Raw genomic sequence first — 18,447 nt, 5'->3', positions numbered from 1 at the left:
CTGTTACAAATCAGTGCACTAAATAACCAAGAGTACAACATGTACAACTAAATGATTGAGCTTTATAATTCTTAACTTGACTATAGGGTTAGTAAAGAGAACAAAAGGGGCCCATTTTAAGGAAACAGTCTAATGCACACATTGGAGCTCACAATCTTCCTGTCTGTTCATTGTCCATCAATTTCCCCCGGGCGTCTTCAACTCCTGTAGTCTATGACCTCTCTGTTCTGGAATCTTCTCTCTCCATTTTCTGCTGAGCAAAGGCCTGTGAATCCCTTGCTCTCGAGCACACAAGAAAGAAAAACGTCCCCTAATTGGATGCTGCACATTCAAAAGCCCACATTATCTCAAGTTGTAACCCAAACACTGTTGCTACAGAGAAACCATTACATTAACAGTGAAATCTTTCCCAGGGTGTTGCACGTGACAGGCTCAGCAGCTCTCTAAAGCACTGACATTATCATTCCCCAGTCACCTCACAGCTCCCCCTCACCCCCCCTCACCACCCCCTTAAAGAAGCAATATCTATCTTCATTGACGGCTTTCCTGGTAATTGCCCATGTACAATTCTGCAATCCCTGGGCCATATTCTCCCACATATTCCTCATATTGCTTTTAGCAACACATGAATATCTTTGGTGTACATCTGGTGAATTTCAATAGTTTCCTTGAGCTTGCATTAGAATTCTGCATTCCTAAAGTGACTAAAGTGAAGACATCTCTGAAAATATGCTTTCCTTTTCCCTAGGGCTGATGGGCTTATGGATGGTCATAATCAGGGTCAAGGGCTGGCTTGGGTTGTTAGGGCTCTTGACTTGATGCTACCTGACTTCAATCGGTGCCTTCCTGGCAGATATATCTGGGTAAAACACCCACCAAATCTCTCCACATTAACTCCCACACTACGCAAAATATAAATAACAGATAAAAATTAAACAGTATACACTTCAAACAACAGAATATATACTCTGCACCTGAACTCACAATGCCTGTTGTATTCCTTTTCATTTAAAAGTTACATTAAGACTTATGCTTAAAGACACAAACCCACTCACAAATGAGTCTGCTACTTTACAATTCCCCCAAATGATCAGTAACCACCATTTTCAACTGGTGGCCCTGTTTCACCACGTTAACCCAAAATGTATCTGGTCTCTTACACAACGCATACGCATGCACACCACACTACTTTTCTATTTGCTAGTTCAGTTCTCCGCCGTATTTGCAATATGCCATGATGTAATGGTTATTGACCTGAACAGATCTAAGCATGGGTGGTAACCTCCAAGACCTTAGACTACAGAGATTTATGGGTCATAAAAGTATCCCGGATGAGCCTCCAAATGTTGTGACGGTCAATGAAAGTGACCAGAGAGACATGCTGTTGGTGGTATAAAAGTCTTTATTGGCACACTCAAACTGACAATATTTGGAGTTGCTCTGGAGAGAGGCACCCTGTCCCCAGATTACATCACAATTTTATTTGCTAGAGATCAAAGGTAACAGCTGGACAGTTTCTATAGTTACAATGCATTCATAATGCTTCCTTTAAATTAAATATAATCTTCAGACCCCTAGACCTTTTCACCAACATTCCAGACACTCAAAATGAATGTTAATCACTACTATCTCTGAACAAACGGACAGGTCAAGCAATTTAGCCCATACATAAGCTTAGTCCAGAAAGACCATTATTCTAGATGCATTTTAAATTCAATCTGCAATCCACATTCAGATCTGAAGACTGGTAAGTGTTGAAATGAATATTTGCTATATTCCCTAACTCCAAAATATGAAGTTGGTCCAGCGCACACGGATCATCTTTTCTTGCATTCACATTGCCACAAACTGGGACTGCAGCACTTGGTTGACAGAGAAGGGGACAGCCCTGAGGAGAGGTCTTGGGTGGTGGTCAGTTCCATCTTGGATCTATTGCTCATCTATGCGCTCCAGCAAATCCACGTGGATCATCCTGGGCCGTGGGCGGCCTGCCATAGGCGGAAAAGTCCTGTCAGGCTTGCCCTTGCTGACAACTCCAAGACTGCACAAGGGAGCCACTCTCATTTCCACCCAGCTAACAGGATTCACCTGCCACTCATTTCAGACTCCTCACCTGCAACCAATTTAACCCCAGTTCTCATCCACGGTCCTTGTTCACTCATCAAACCAGCCGGCCTCAACAAGTCACTACTAGGTTTCACTCTCCCAGTCTAAAGGTTACCTTGTTGTCTGTTCTGTTTAGTTGCTATTCCCTTTTGTTTTGTATCACTTGTGGCTTAATACTTTGTAGTCTATTATTAAATTTGTCATTTGCTGCTGAATTATCTCCACTGGTCTGTTTTTTGTGTCAAGCTTCCTCCATGTTTACTGACACTAACAGGTAGCAATGGATACCTAAGGTTAAATGCCAAATCATGTGACTTGGTTTATTGAGCAGTAAAAGGAACTTCAGTGGCAAAGAGTAGGAGAAGCATTGTTTCCACTTTAACAAATTCAATGACACTATAGAATCTCCAACAGTGATGAGGAGATGCACAGGAGAGAGAGGTATTGACTGAGTCATGTCACAGTGTCTCTGTAAGTTGCATCACATGCACAATGCTCCCCACCATCGAGGACATATTAAGAGGTGGTGCCTCAGAAAAGGTGGTATCCATTATTAAAACCCCTCACTATCCAGACATGCCCTTTTTGTATTTCCACCATTGCAGAGAAAGGACAGGAACCTGAAGACCCCCACTCAATGCTTTAGGAACAGTTTCTTCCCCTCCGCCATCAGATTTCTGAACAGTTTATTAAACCAGCAGCACAAACTCATTATTCATATTGTGCACCATTTAATTTATAACTTAAAGTCATTTTTGTTTTGCTCTGTACTGCTACCACAAAACAAATTTCATAACATATGACAGTGACAGTGATAATAAACCTGATTCTAATTTGGATTCTCAGCCATGGTCTCTCCACTCTCTGTCTCTGTACCTGCCTCCAGCCCTCCAAATTACTGGAGTTTCTCAAGTGCTGGTCTTTTGAAAGTAGTCACTACACCTTAGCCAGTCACACCTTCTGCACACCAGTGGTCTCGGGAAATCATTCCCTAAACTCCCTGCCTCTCAACCTTTCTCTCTCCTTCTTGGAGTCCTCCTTAAAATCTGTTGACCTCATGTAAGCTGGCCAGCCCCAGTAAGTGATCACTTGGTACCAATTTCTGTTTGCTATCTGATGGATGAATTATGTGTTAAACCTGCAGCCCTGAATCTGGTTTTCACCTGGGGCCTGGTGACCCTCTTCGTTATGGCTCAGAATAGGACAGCACACAAAGGAAACATTTTGTACAGCATTGCTGAATTTCTCAGACAATCTGGTTTCCTCAGGCCTGTTGCAGTATGCATTAGGGAGCACTTAGTGTGACAGCTCAACCATACCCCAGTGAACCAAAGGGGCTTGTTTTGCTGGTGTTGTTGCTTTCTCTATGTTGGCTGTGAACATTGAGGGCATGCTATGTTGTTGCCAGAATGTGTGATGACTCTTGTGGGCATAGATTTTTAGATATATATACATATATCATACATTTTTAGAGAGAAATATATATATCAAAACATATATATTCTGAACTAAAAATAATTCCAATCTAGAAGTAACTTATTCCTGATTTTTATTTTCACAGTGTCATGGCAGGAGTCTTGCGTGTCATCAGGGGGGCTGCAAATTCTTTCGCTGTGGACCTGAAGACCCAGGGTCTTTGAGAAATTCGGACACAGAGCTTCGGACTTTTAACATCGTAAACCAGTGGGTTGTTGTTCTGTCTTCTGCTCACTGTGAAACTGGGGGTCACCTCCCTCTCCTTTGCCATGGAGAGAGAGAACCTGTGGTTTGTCAAATGTCGGATGAAATGTGAAGCCTTCGGGGTAACTTTGGCCTGCTTTCTTGCTATTGCTTTGTACACTCTTGGGCTTGGTGATGGTACTGATCTGCCTTCTTTTTGCTGATGGGTGGGAGGGGGGATCATTGCGTGCTGCTGCTTACATGCCAGAGGGGGAGAGCTGGTGGGGGGACCTTGGGGTTCTCACGTTTAACTGTTGTTCATTCTTTGGGGCAATTCTCTGTTTTCATGGATGTTTGTGAAGAAAAGGCATTTCAGGATGAATATTATATACATTTCTCTGACAGTAAATTTGACCTTTGAACATTTGAAAGTATTCTTAGAAATATTTCCCAGTTTGAAGAGCACATGAAGTTTTATCCACCACCATGTGATTTCAACAATACTTAGTCTTTTACATGGAAACTTCACTCCTGAATTAGACTTTGCATGTTCTTCTTATGAGTACATGTGTTTCACTTGGGTTCCTCTGTTTCCTCCCTCCCCTAAAGGACCCAAAGCCACGCGGGTTGGTGGCTGAATTGACCTGTTCAAATGGCACCCACCCCAGAGGTGAGTGGTAGCATATGGGGAAGATTGGTGGGAATGTAAGGAAAACAGTTTACAAGGATAAGTTTGTAGAGGAGTGGGATTGATCACTGAGCCAGTATGAACTCAAGGGACAGAATAGTTTTCCACCAATGCCGTGAGGAAATTTGACACTTCCAATGCCACCTCAACATTTTGAGATCAAATTCATTTGTGTTGAATTTTTTTTCAGGGGATTTTCAATGTTTTCTTGATAGACAAATGAATTTACTCCAATACATCATCAGTAGGTTAATAATCTTCCACAGTAGTGGGGTTTTATCTTGTAAGCTTTGCTTTTGAATCAGCAGGTCACCTCCGGAAACGAATATTATCAGTTAATCTAGAAAAGCAGAACTGTAGGTTTCTACATTTTTTTCTGAAGAAAAGAGAACTGGTGTCAGAGATACCCCTGCATCTTTGAAAGCATTGTCTCTCCAGGGTAAGTGCCAGTACATCATTATTTTTCATTATTTGTTAAGAATTTTAATGTTTGATATCAGACTAATCCCATTAGAAATTTACATAGTAACTAGAAATCAAATGCTGAACTTTGAGCATTTTCACAGGAGGAAAATAAACATTTACTCCTCTGACCTTAGTGTTTTCTGTAAAAAAAAATATGTCCCTTCATGCTTTCAACAAGACATTAATGTTTCTTCTGAAGTTATAAAGTATATTTCCTCCAATGGAATATTTAACCATGATGTCAAGGTAAACATTGAAATCCTTGGACATTGTTGAAAGGGATCAGATGCTTGAGAGATGGTTGGTAGTGGAGGTTTCTTTTGAGTTCCATTGTGACCCTATGGAAGTGAATGTTTTTTAAGTCTGTGAGTCCTGATGAACCTAGAACTCGACCAAGGGGCAAACCAGTTCCATGTGAGGCATGTTCTTGAAGCATTCCAAGGGGAAAAGTGAAGATGAAAAATTAACTGAAAATTAGATGACATCAGGTACTGCAAGTCTGAGATAAAAACAGAAATCCATTCTGAAAGTCTTTGCTTTCCACATGTGCTGTGTGCCCTGCTGAGAGTTTACAGCTTTCTCTGTTTTTATTCAGTTTGGAAACAGTAAGTGCCTAATAGGTTATAGTGTTGCCAGAGTTGGGAGGGTGATAGTAACCAGGGAATTCAACACTTGTATAAGAAGCTGGATCTCAGAAACACCATTGTAAATGACTTAAGATCAAGTTTATTTTAAGAAGACATGTAGAATAAAGAGTCATGACAAAGACCCAAAAATCACCCACTACACAAAGGTACAGGAACTTCAACACAAAAGAAACTATATGTGATTTAATTTAGAGCTTTAAGTTTTTTGTCAGAAAGCTGAACAGAATTAAGCAGGATTTCCTCTGAAATGCCTGACCATTATTATTGTTTGTGTAACTTCTACATTTGAGTTTACTTGCAATGTGCGATTTATCTTAGTTCCTTCCTGGTGTTCTACACTTGTGAGTAGACTCTCAGCCATCTTGTCTGCATCTGTTTATGAACATAAGTTCACTTATCTTCAAAACAATTGTGAAATATTCAATGGTCGGGTCCCTAATGTGTTGCTTTACAAATGGATTAGTGTGGAAGTTACTCAATATTTGTAATAATTGTCTCAAAACCATTAATTAGTATTTTCAATTTTTATTTGCATGCTTTGTGAAAGATCAAATGAATGAGTTTGTGGAGGGGATGGATAGATTAACCAGGGAGGAGGATCTACAATTCTGTGGAAGAACAAACTTAGCTTTGTTTTTCATACAGTTAACTCTAACAGGTACCTGCTTCATTCCATTGTCACCAACCCCAATGCTCTCCCTGGCAGCAGTCTGAATCTTAAACAGATAGTTTGTATCCTTCGGTTCTGTAAAAACTTTAAGCTCAGCACTAATTCCCAGTGTTTCTTCTCCTGTGATGTTCCCTGCTATGAAAGCACATTGATGAAACAGAATGTAAACATGAATAACAAGTCCTTTTCATGAGCATCTGTTACAAGGTGTGAAAGAGAATGGATTCCATGACTTCTCAAAGGATAATGGTGGTGTGTAAAAGGATTTGGTAATTGGTTAACTATTGTCACAAGTATGGAGATACGGTGAAAAGCTTTGTTTATAGACAATCCAGACAGACCATTCCATACATATATACTGTAAGTACAACAGGGTAGTACAAAACAATGGGAAAAAAAGAGTATACAGAATCTGGTGTGATGCTTGTTGAGTTCACAAAGATAATTACAGTGCAAGTGTTGCAATGAGGTAGTTTGAGAAAACATAAAAGATCTGTTTCAGAGTTTTACAACAGATAGAACATGTCTTTGAGCCTGGGGGTACATGTTCTCAAGCTTTTGTGCCTTCTCTCCCATGTGAGTGAGGAGAAGGGAGAACAACAGGGGTGTAGAAGGGGTCAATGGTGAAAATGTATTCAACCTCAGTAGCACACATAAGAATGGAATGTCTTCCATGATGAGAATGTCTCCAAGTTCACTGACAGAGTCACATGCTTCATCCAGAAGTACATTGATGATGTTGCCCCCAGAAGTTGGTCAGGGTCTTCCCGAAACCCTGGATCAATAGTTCCATGCAAGCAGCACTCACAACATGACATCAAGCTTACGTCACTGAAGATCAACTAGAGCTCAAGAAAGGCAGCTATGATATGCACAATAGCAAATAGGGAGAAGATTGAGTCAAGATTCACAACGAATAGCACATGTGACTTGTGGCAAGGGCTGCATTCCATCGCAAACTTCAAAACCAAATGTTGTGGTGCCACCAACATTATGGCCTTTCTCCCAGATGACCTCAATTGCGTTTATGCTCGGTTTGATGTCGTTAACTCTGAGCCTCCGAGGAAAGCCACCACTATAACCTGCAACCTGGTCATCTCTGAGGCTGAGGTACACAGATGTTTCCAATGAGTGGATTGTTGCAAGACTGCAGGACCGGACAGCATCCCAGGGTGAGTACCTAGAAAGTGTGCAACACAACTGGCAGTCTGTTTACTGACATTTTTAATCCCTTCCTCTCCCAGAGTAGAGTGCCCTCCTACTTCAAATTATCCACTATTGTCCCTGTACCAAAAAAGACCAAGGTAACATGCCTGAATGACTGGTGTCCTGCTGCACTCACCTCAATAATAAGCAAATGTTTTGAGAGGCTGCTCAAGGATAACATCTGCAGCATGCTACCACCCAAACTTGTCCCCCTACAATTCACCTACCAACACAACCAATCAACAGATGACACAATGGCCACTGCTCTACATACCATCCTTACACATCTGGATGCTTATGTGAGAATGCTGTTCTGGGTCTACAGTTCAGCATTCAACACCATAGTTCCATCCAGGCTCGACAAGAAACTCAAGGACCTCAGACTTGACCCTGCCTTGTGCAGCTGGATCCTGGACTTCCTGTCAGATCGCCAGCAGGTTGTAAGAGTAGGCTTCCTCACCTCCAGCCCTCTACAACTCAATACAGTACCCACCCTCATGGCTGGGAACTGAGTCCCCTCCTTTACTCCCTGTATACCCTTGACTATATTGCCACCCACAGCTCCAATTTGCTAATTAAATTTGCTGATGACACTACATTCATTGGCCTTATCTCAAACTATAACAACGTGGCCATCAAGGAAGAAGTCATCTCTCTGACACAGTGGTGTCAAGAAAACAACCCCTTCCTCAATGTCACAAATACAAAGGAGCTGGTTGTGGATTACAGGAAGAATGGAGAGGGGCTAACCCCTATTGACATCAGTGGACCTGGGTTTGAGAGGGTAAACAGCTTCAAGTTCTTTGACATACATATCACCAACAATCACATGTGGTCTATACACACCAGCTGTGTGGTGAAAAAGGCACAACAACACCTCTTTCACCTCAGACGGTTGAGGAAGTTTTGTATGTGGCCCCAAATCCTAAGAACTTTCTACAGAGGCACAATTGAGAGCATCTTGTCTGGCTGCATCACTGGTATAGGATGGGAACTCTATCTCCCTTAATCGCTGGACTCTGCAGAGAGTGGTGTGGACAGCCCAGCACATCTGTAGTTGTGAACTTCCCATGATTCAGGACACTTACAAGGACAGGTGTGTAAAAAAGTGTGTACAATCATTGGGGACCCAAGCCATCCAAACCACAATCTATTCCAGCTGCTACCATTCGAGAAGTGGTACTGCAGCATAAAAGCCAGGACCAACAGGCTCCAGGACTGCTTCTTCGACCAGGCCATCAGACTGATGAACCCACACTGACTTGGGTGTACTCTATATTACATTGACTATTTTATTTATTTTAAATTACTATGATTGCATGTTGCACACTTAGATGGAGATGTAACGTTAAGATTTTTACTCCTCATGTATGAGAGGGATGTAAGAAATAAAGTCGATTCAATTTGATACTTATGACCCAGAGTACTTTCTGGCCTATTCGCCCTGACTTACAGATTCAGGCTAATATACAGTATACTGTAACAGAGCTTGGTATACATGTGTGACGTTTCTTTAACATAACGTTATCAGAAATGACTCCACAGTGTAGGATAGGATTAACACCAGAGCAACAGGCAGAGGATGGTGTTGTGAACTTCATACATTTTCAGAGGCAATGCATTTACTAGCTTCTTCCTCCATTGAAAACTGTCCCAATCCTGTGACTTCATGAATACAACATATTCTGGTTTCAAATTTAAGCCAAGGAATGTTCATTAGCAGCAGAAGGTTAATTTTGCAACCTGCAACTGATTTTGTACAAAGCTGCATCTAGCTTAAGAACAATTCAATATGTCATTCAGGTTTGCCGATTGAGGACATAAGGCATTGACTCACGGCAGTTTGGTGTTTTGAGCAGTGGCCGATCAGCAATCGAGCTCGATTGGCAAGAACAAATTAAAATAAGGCGGAGCAAGTAGAGAGGCCATTGCTGGAGCGGCCTTTGTGTGAGTGAGAAGTGTTAGAGTGGGGATTTTTGTGGCTTTAGCTCTTCAAGGCTTTGGAAAGGAGAGGCTTAAGTGAGTGAAAGTCAAAAGAAACCTGGAGGTAGATTTTCCCCCAGTTTATTTGTTGAGTTTAATTCTTTAGATCTGCACATTTAAAACAGTAGAGAAGCCAGGCAGGATAGTTGAATGCTCCTCTTGCACAATGTACGAAGGCAGGGAGACCTCCAGTGTCCTTGACAGTACACCTGCGCAAAGTGCATCCAGCTGCAGATTCTAATTGTCCATGTTAGGGAGTTGGAGCTGGAACTGGATGAACTCCGGATCATTCTGGAGGCTGAGCGGGTGATAGAGAGGACATACATTGAAGTAGTTACACTCAATGTGTAGGACACAGGAAACTGGGTGACAGGAAGGGGAAAGGGGTTAACAGTAAGTGCAGAGTACACCTGTGGCCATCCTCCTCAACAACAGGATACACTCTGGATACTGTTCTGGGGATGAGCTAGCAGAAGGAAGTCACAGCATTCAGCTCTTCGGCACTGAGTCTGGCTCTATGGCTCGGAAGGAAAGTGAAGAGAAGAGATGTACTGTGGTGACAGGGGATTTGTTAGTTTGGAGACAAGAAAGGATGTTTTGTGGGAGAGAATGAGATTCCAAGATGGTATGTTGTCTCTCAGCTGCCATGGTCCAAGATATCTTAAGTTGGAGGGAGAGCATCCAGAGGTCATAGTTCTTGTAGGTACCAACAACATAGGTAAGAAGAGTGATGAGGCGCTGTTAAATGGCAGAACTACCCAAGGTTGTGATCTCAGAATTGTTACACATGGCACGTGCTAGTCAGGCCAGAAATAGGAAGAATAGATGGTATGAGACGTGGCTGAGGAGTTAGTGTATGAGGAAGGGTGTCAAATATTTGGATCATTGGGCTCCCTTCCAGGAAATGTAGTACCTGCCAATCAGCTTTCTACCTCTTATCTTCATCCCTCCCCCTCCTGTCTTCTCCTATCATTTCGGATCTCCGTCTTCCCCTCCCACTTCCAGATCTCTGACGATCTCTTCTTTAAGTTAGTCCTGATGAAGGGTCCCGGCTCGGAACGTCGACTGTACTTCTTCCTATAGATGCTGCCTGGCCTGCTGTGTTCCACCTGCATTTTGTGTGTGTTGCTTGAATTTCCAGCATCTGCAGATTTCCTTATGTTTGCACCTGCACAGAAGAGTTGGTTTGCACCTGAACTGGAAGGACACTAATATTGTAGTGGGAAGGTTTGCTGGTGCTGCGCAAGGAGGGGTAAACTAGAGTTCCAGTGGGATGGGAAACAGAGCGTTAGAACAGATAATGGAGAGATTGCGGAGACGGATATTGGTAAGACAGCAAACAAAGTCAGGTATCAAAAGATTGAGCATAGTGTGACTAATCTCCTGACCTGCATATATTTCAATGCAAGAAGTAATGTAGGAAAGGCAGATGAGCTCAAGGCAGAGATCAACACATGGAATTATGATGTTGTAGCCATTAATGGGGCTTGGTTGCAGGAGGGGCAGGACTGGCAGCTCAGTCTTCTGGAGCTCTGCTGTTTTAGACGTGCCTGATAGGGAGGGATTAAAGGAGGAGGGGTGGCATTACTAAGCAGGGAAAATATTACCACAGACTGGAGAACTCATCTCAGAAGGCATTATAGGTGGAGCTGAGGAATAAAGAATGTACGATCACATTAACAGGGCTATATTATTAACTACCCAGCAGTCCACGGGATTTAGAGGAACAAATTTATAGAGGTTGCAGACAGTTGCAAGAAAGATTGTTAGAGTAGGTGATTTTAATTTTCCAGTTATTGACTGGAATTCCCATACTGTAAAAGAACTAGTTGGGTTAGAATTTGTCAAATGTGTTGAAGAAAGTTTCTTTATTCAGTACATAGAAGTCCCAGAGAGAAAGGGAGAGTGTGAGATACTTAGGGATTGAAACAGGGTAGGTGACAGAAGTTTTTGTAGGGGTACACTTTACAACCAGTGATTGCAATGCCAGTAGTTCAAAATGAACATGAAAGAAGTAAGTCTGCTCCAGGGATTGAGATTCCAAATTGGAGAAAGGACAACTTTGGTGTTATCAGAAAGGGTCTGCCAAATGTGGATTGGGACCAGCTGTTTTCTGACAAAGGTGTACTTGGTAAATTGGAGGTCTTCAAAAGTGAAATTTTCAGAGTAAAAAGCTTATGTGTGCCTATCCAAATAAAAGGTAAAGATACAGGTTTAGTGAACCTTGGGTTTCCAGAGATATTGAGGGCCTGGCTAAGATTTTTTTAAAAAAAGAGGTTCTTGGTTGGTGTAGGCAGGTAAGAATAAATGAGATACTTTTGAAGAATAGGAAATGCAAGAGAACACTTAAGAAAGAAATCAGGAGAGTTAAAATAAGGCATAAGGTTGCCTAGTGGATAAGGTGAAGGAGAATCCTAAGGGATTCTATGGACAAGGTAAGCGCAAAAGGATTGCGTTGGTCAAAATTAGTCCTATGGAAGTTCAGAATGATAATCCAAATGAGACGGGGGAGATCTTAAAGGACTTTTTGCATCTGTATTTTGTTACGAATCCCGTAACTGGAGAACTTACCAGCAAAGATAGAGAGGTCCGTTGAAGTCTGATGTCACTATTTTCAAACGTTTTTATTTATAAAGGGGCACAAAAGTAAGGATAATGCAAACATTCAGATAATGCACATCACCAATACTCAATCTAAAGCGCGGGTATAGTCATAATCATAATTACGAAGTAATCTCGGCTGTTGTCTAGGGGATAAATTTTTTGTCCATTGGAAATATAAAAAGTCATTCAGAAGTCTGCAGACTTTAGCCTTTCAAGGAATCGTTGGGTTTCACATGTTTTAGAGGGATCGGTGAAAACGAAAAGAAAACCTGCCCGTGTCTTTATGACCACTCCGTTAAAATCAGGGGAGTGTTGGTTTCCCCGTTGTTAGTTCGAAGTCCTTCTCGGTAGTATCGGCCACCCGCTCCCCAGGCAAAGGAGTTAGGAGCACACGTGGCGTTGAGTGGCTTCCAGCTCTCACGGGAGCCTTGAGCGAGCAAGTTCCTCTGGTGCATCGCTAGGGTACTGCCTCCTGCAATCCGCGTTTATCTTTACTTGCAGAGTTGTAGCTGTCCATCAAAGTAGGGGGATGCAATCTCCACCCCCACATTGCCCGAGGGTGTCCATGTCCATGGCAGTTGTCACGTAGTAGGGACACACAGGTGTCTCTTAGAACAATGGCCAGAACCGTTGCATTGTCTCTCACTTCCGAGACCCGAATTAATAGCAATCTTGCAATTCTCCGGAAGGAGGGGGCTACTCCCGCTCCTTCGGCCCCTCAGAGCTGTGGTAACTTCATAACAATTTACTCAGGAGGCAAACTTCAGGGACCCTATCCAGATTACAGAGGAGAAGGTATCAGTTGTCTCAGGGTATATAAATCCCCAGGGCCTTGAATATATGTGTAGGGTCCCTGTGCGGATTTGTGGAAGGCAAATGTGGAAATTGCAGGGGCTGTAGCAGAGATATTAAAATCATCCTTAGTGAGTGGTGGGGTACCTGAAGATTGGAGGATAGCTATATTTCACCATTTAAGAAAGGATCTACTGGTGAGCCTGACATCAGTAGTAGAAAAGTTACTGGAAGGTATTGCAAGGGACCGTATTTATGAGTATTTGGATAGATATGGGATAGTAAGCAAGGCTTTGTGCATGGTAGGTTGCATCTAAGCAAACTTATAGAGTGTTTTCTGAAAGTACCTAGAAATTTGGTAAAGGCAAGGCAGTGGATATTGTCTACATGAACTTTAGCAAAGCACTTGACAAGGTCCCGCAAGGGAGGTGGGTCAAGAAATTTCAAGAAATTTGCTTGGCATTCAAAATGAGGTAGGACATTGGTTTTGTGTGAGATGCCAGTGAGTGGTAGAAGATGGTTGCCTCTCCGACTGGAGTCCTGTGACTAGTGATCTGCCACAGGGATCGGCACTGACTTCATTGTTAGTCATCTAAATCAATATCTGGTTGATAGTGTGGTTAACTGGACCAACAAATTTGTGGATGACACCAAAATGGGGGTGTAGTGGACAGCAAACAAGACCATCAGAGTTGGCAGTGTGATCTGGGCCAGCTGGAAAAATGGGCTGAAAGCTGGCAGATGGAATTTAGTGCAGACAATGCGAGGTGTTGCACTTTGGTAGGAATAGCCAGGGTAGGTGGTACACGGTGAATGGTAAGGCGCTGAGGATGTGGTAGAACAAGGAATCATTGGCCTTAATAAATCAATGTATTGAGTACAGGATGTTACGTGGAAGTTGTATAAGCTATTGGTGAGGCCAATAGCTTATACAGTTTAGTATAAACTATTCAGTTTAGGTCACCTAACTGAAGGAAAGTTTAAAATAAGGTTGAACAGGTTCAGAGAAAACTTTCAAGGATGTTGCCAGTATTGGAGGATCTGAGTTATAAGAAAATATTGAATAGGTTAGGACTTTATTACTTGGAATTAAGAAGACTGGGGGGAGATTTGATAGAGGTATACAAAATTTAGGGTTATGGATAGGGGAAATACAAGCAGGCTTTTTCCACTGAGGTTGGTTGGGACTACAACTGGATGTCATGGGATAAGGGTGAATGGTGAAAAGTTCAAGGGACCATGAGGGGAAACTTCTTCACTCAGACGGTCGTAAGAATATGGAATGAGCTGCCAGTGGAATGGTCTGTTTTTGTGCTGTAGCTTTCTATGACTATGAAACTATGACTGTTAGAAACACCTCTGTGCAATATAATTTGCTGTAATTCATTGGTTTTATTTCTTTAGCCATTTAATACTTTCAGAATGGAAAACCCAAGGGGACGTACCTGCAGATGGAGAACAGGAAGCATTATTTTGTTTATCTTCATTATTGGAATGCCATCTGGTAAGGTACATTATTCTTTCATTTGTGTTACATGTTTGATTGCTTTCATGCTTTTACAATTGGTAGAAATAAGTGAATGACTTGTGCATCTTATATTCAACCTTCCTCAGTCTTAGCTTGAAAAATGTACTTTCAAAACATTCTCAACTCAACACGAGAAATATCCCACAATAAATAGCTTTCACAGAAACTCACTAAAAATAAATGAGCTGTGTTTAAGCTACTTCACCAGCTGGATCTATCCTCTCCTTGGTAGGGAGGGGAGCCCACTGCTCGTATAGTGGGTATTGGCAGCTAAACTCACCATGGACAATAAAGAGGGAAGAGGTCTTTGAAGAGTAGGTGGCTACACTATAGACTCCCCTCTAGTGAGGGCACATATCAGAGAGGGCTTAAGATCTTTGTTTGAGTTCAAAACTTCATGGAGCATACCAAATACCATCACAGTGGTATGTAAATTACTGTCAAGATGGTGGAAGTGGATGCCTTGTGTAGAAAAAGGAAACTGGATTAAATTAAATTTGTTTTTTTTATTATTAACTGATTGTTAATCCACAACTGCCATGTGGCATTTGTGTGGAGATGGGCAGTTCAATGGCAGATCCAACTTAATCCAGGCAAGTGTGCGGTAATTCTCTTCTGGAAGTCACATGCTGGAAGGAAATACAAAGTGAATGGCAGCATCTTTAGAAATATTGATGGAGTATTCTGTAAATTTCTGGTCAGCACACCACTGGACGGATGCACGAGCAATGGAGAGAGTGCAGAGATGTTCACAAGGATGTTACCTGGAATGGAGGATTGCAGCTATAAGGAGAAATTGCATAGGTTCGGCTATTTCTCTTTACTATGTATTGTATCAAGAGTGACCTTATAGAGCTTTCCAGAATGATGAGGGTCTTGGATAAGATAGATGCTCATAGACTCTTTATGAGGACAAGAGAGTCTACAACTGGAAGATACAGGATGTGAGAGGTGAAATTTAAAAGAGATCTGAGCTTCTGCAGCAATTCTTTCTTTCTGTCTCTACAGAGATACGTTGCAAGTGTAGATCCAAAATAGGCAACCAAAAAGATCAGTAACTTAAATGTTAACATGATTAGAAACTTCCAGCTCTATAAATCCTTTCATTTTTAACCAAACTAATGACAAATCTCAATAATCTACAAGTTGTCAAGGGAAAGAAAATCCCTGATAAATGGTGAGATGAAAATACTGGTTGATATGGAAAAAAATATTAGTGCTTTATAATCAATGAAACTGAATAATTTCAGATTTTCAAAACTGATCACTTTGTTTGTTTATCTCTACGGTCCCCATAAAGGGTCAGATAGTCATTGATTACATTTTTATTGATATTTGGGTCCACTAGCTCCTTGAATACTCAGGTAACCTCAGGTGAAATAAAAAGATGAAAAATGGTCATTTTTGTTCAGCTGAATAGTTGCAAAGGCTGTGAACTTGCAATTTAAAGTCCTGCTTCATGATATCCCAATATGAGATACCCTGAGAGGATGAACCTTGGTACACTACAGCTGAAGATGGGAACTGGATTTCCAGAGTAAGTATCCACAATCTACAATTGGGTGATTTATTTAAAGATCCCCTCTATAGAGTTAGATATGGGATAAAGTAAAATAAGTAATTGTGGCGATGGGAGACAAGACTGTCCTCCATGTAATAAAGTGTCTATTGGGTGCATTATTTCAAATTCATTGTCTATGATGTTGGATGTGGATAAAGGACAAAACTTTATTTCAAATTCATCGTCTATGATGTTGGATGTGGATAAAGGATAAAGGACACACTCATCCTTGAGTGGAAACACAGGATTACTTCAGTGTCAGTGGATACTTGATGTACAATATAGAAAGGAAAAGATTAAAAATTTAAGTACAGGAAAAGTTTGCTCCTCACTTTGACAGCCTCCTGACAATCAGTGGGGCCATAACTGATTCTTGATCTCCATAGCATGACTGAATTGTGGATAGAGTTACAGTGCTTTGATAATAATCTATTAACTGTAAATAGTGTGAATGGTAAAATATTGTAGAATTGCAATAATGTGATGCTGTAATCAATGAAGAAACTTGCTTTGCAAAAAAGAAAAAAAAGAGGATTCATACTGCTGTAGCAACTCTGAACAGTGGCTGTTTCTTTTTGTCTCTGTAGGGAAACAGAACAAAGACGAATGTGAAAGAATAAGAGTCAAAGGTCAGGTACTTAAATTTAAAATCAACTGGAAATTCCAGCTATATGAAAATTTTCCGTATTAACTAAATTCATAGGAACTAGTTCACAAATTTTCTGGTCCTCTAAGCTGAATGTTTACCTGAAGTAAATCAGAGTGAAGTAGTGTGTAACTGATTACAATGTGGGTAAAAATGACAACTATATTTGTGCAGTAAGTTCCGAATTCAGACATTATGGTGCATGGTCCAGACATAGCATGAGGCCAGTGGTGCTCCAGTTGACAGGTGGGATCCTACAAACTGCTCACCAACTGCGACCATGTGTGTGAGGTGACCGAATCTTTCCCACAATGCACCGTGTCCTCAGTGCTTTCCTCTACCACTGATCTCATGAGCAATCTCTTCCCACAGTGACTTCATGGTGATGAAGGATGGCTGCCACAGTCCCAGAAAACTCTGCACCTCTCTCCTTCTCATACATTCCCTGGCTTTGCTGAGATATAAACTGTCACTGATTTGTACATTGAACGTATTAGTAACTGAACTCCCACAATGCAATGATATACAGAGACCCAGGCATTCACAATGTATTGGTCAAAGTGGCCATTCACAGATCCAGGCAGCATGTAGTCGAGGATTCTTCCCAAGCTGATTGCCTGCCCCCCTTTGAAGGGTATGTCCATACCCACACGCCCCAGAAAAAGAAAATTGTGGCATTCATGTCTACACTGAGCACCTTCCCGGACTCATGGGTGTCACAGGGTACCAACTGAATTCTCAATAGAGATAATAGTGCTTTCACTATAAACTTTTAACTGTAAATAGTGTGAATGGTAAAATATTGTAGAATTGTAATAATGTGATGCTGTAATCAATGAAGAAGAAACCTGCTTTACAAAGGGAAGAAAAAGGATTCAGTGTTGCAACAACTTTGAATAGTGGCTTTTTCTTTTTGTTTCTGCAGGGCAGTGTATCAAAGAGGAATGTGAAAGGATGAGATTCAGAGGTCAGATACTCAATTGTTAACATCAAGAAGGATTTCCAACTATTTGAAACTTTTCCTTTTTAACTACATTCATGGGAATTAATTCACAAACCTTGTAGTTCTTACTCTTCACTAAACTGCATGTTTACCTGAAGTAAATCAGGGTCAAACAGTTTGTAAGTGGATTGCAATGTGGGTAAAAAAGACTTTTATATTTTTGTAGTAAGTTCCTCATTCAGGCATTATGATGCATGGCCCAGACACAGCTTGAGCCCAGTGGTGCTCTGGTTGTCAGGTGGGATCCTACAATCTGCTTGCCAACTGCGACCATGTGTGTGAGGTGACCGAATCTTTCCCACAATGCACCGTGTCCTCAGTGCTTTCCTCGACCACTGATCTCATGAGCAATCTCTTCCCACAGTGACTTCACAGTGATGAAGGATGGCTGTCACAGTCCCAGCAAACTCTACACCTCTCTCATTCTCAACTTTACAATCCAAATGTCCAGAATGATACAAGTAATCACACTGCTGCAGATGCTGCAAATCTGAAATAAAAACAGTAAATGCTGGCAGGAGCGGAAACATTTGTGAAGGGACAGAAATAGAGTTAATATTTCTGCTCAGTCATGTTATTTCATGGTGAAAACAATAACACTGAGTTACACCTTACTAAGTGTTGTTATCATCTTTAGATTCCCAGTGATTGACCGCATGTTAATCCACAGCTGCCATGTGAGATTTGCATTCAGGTTGGGGTGTTTGGTCTGGCAGTTCAGATCATTACCATTGATACTAAATGTCCGACACTTGGTTTTACTTTTCAAAATAGATCAGCTCGCAGTTAGCTGTGATGGAATCCATTTGCCACTCATCAGCCCGCTTCCCTGGTGGTTGGGAGAACAAAGGGAATGTCAGTGATAGAGGGGAGAAAGGGATTAGTAAAC

The 18,447-nt window shown here is 41.5% G+C and overlaps 1 protein-coding gene across 1 annotated transcript in view; it reads left to right on the top strand.

Annotated features, from left to right (window-relative positions):
- LOC132407120 (adhesion G-protein coupled receptor G1-like) overlaps positions 1 to 18,447 on the top strand; it is a 70,446-nt gene that overhangs the window by 21,967 nt on the left and 30,032 nt on the right. The window contains exons 2-3 of the mRNA XM_059993415.1: positions 16,497 to 16,538; positions 17,481 to 17,522. Of these exons, the coding sequence (XP_059849398.1) occupies positions 16,497 to 16,538; positions 17,481 to 17,522 (84 nt within the window). The remainder of the gene's footprint in view (positions 1 to 16,496; positions 16,539 to 17,480; positions 17,523 to 18,447) is intronic.

The sequence above is a fragment of the Hypanus sabinus genome, chromosome 17 (assembly GCF_030144855.1).
Source record: "Hypanus sabinus isolate sHypSab1 chromosome 17, sHypSab1.hap1, whole genome shotgun sequence".
NCBI lineage: Eukaryota > Metazoa > Chordata > Chondrichthyes > Myliobatiformes > Dasyatidae > Hypanus > Hypanus sabinus.
The sequence above is the reverse complement of the archived record's forward strand: the minus strand, read 5'-3'. Positions and strand labels throughout refer to the sequence as shown.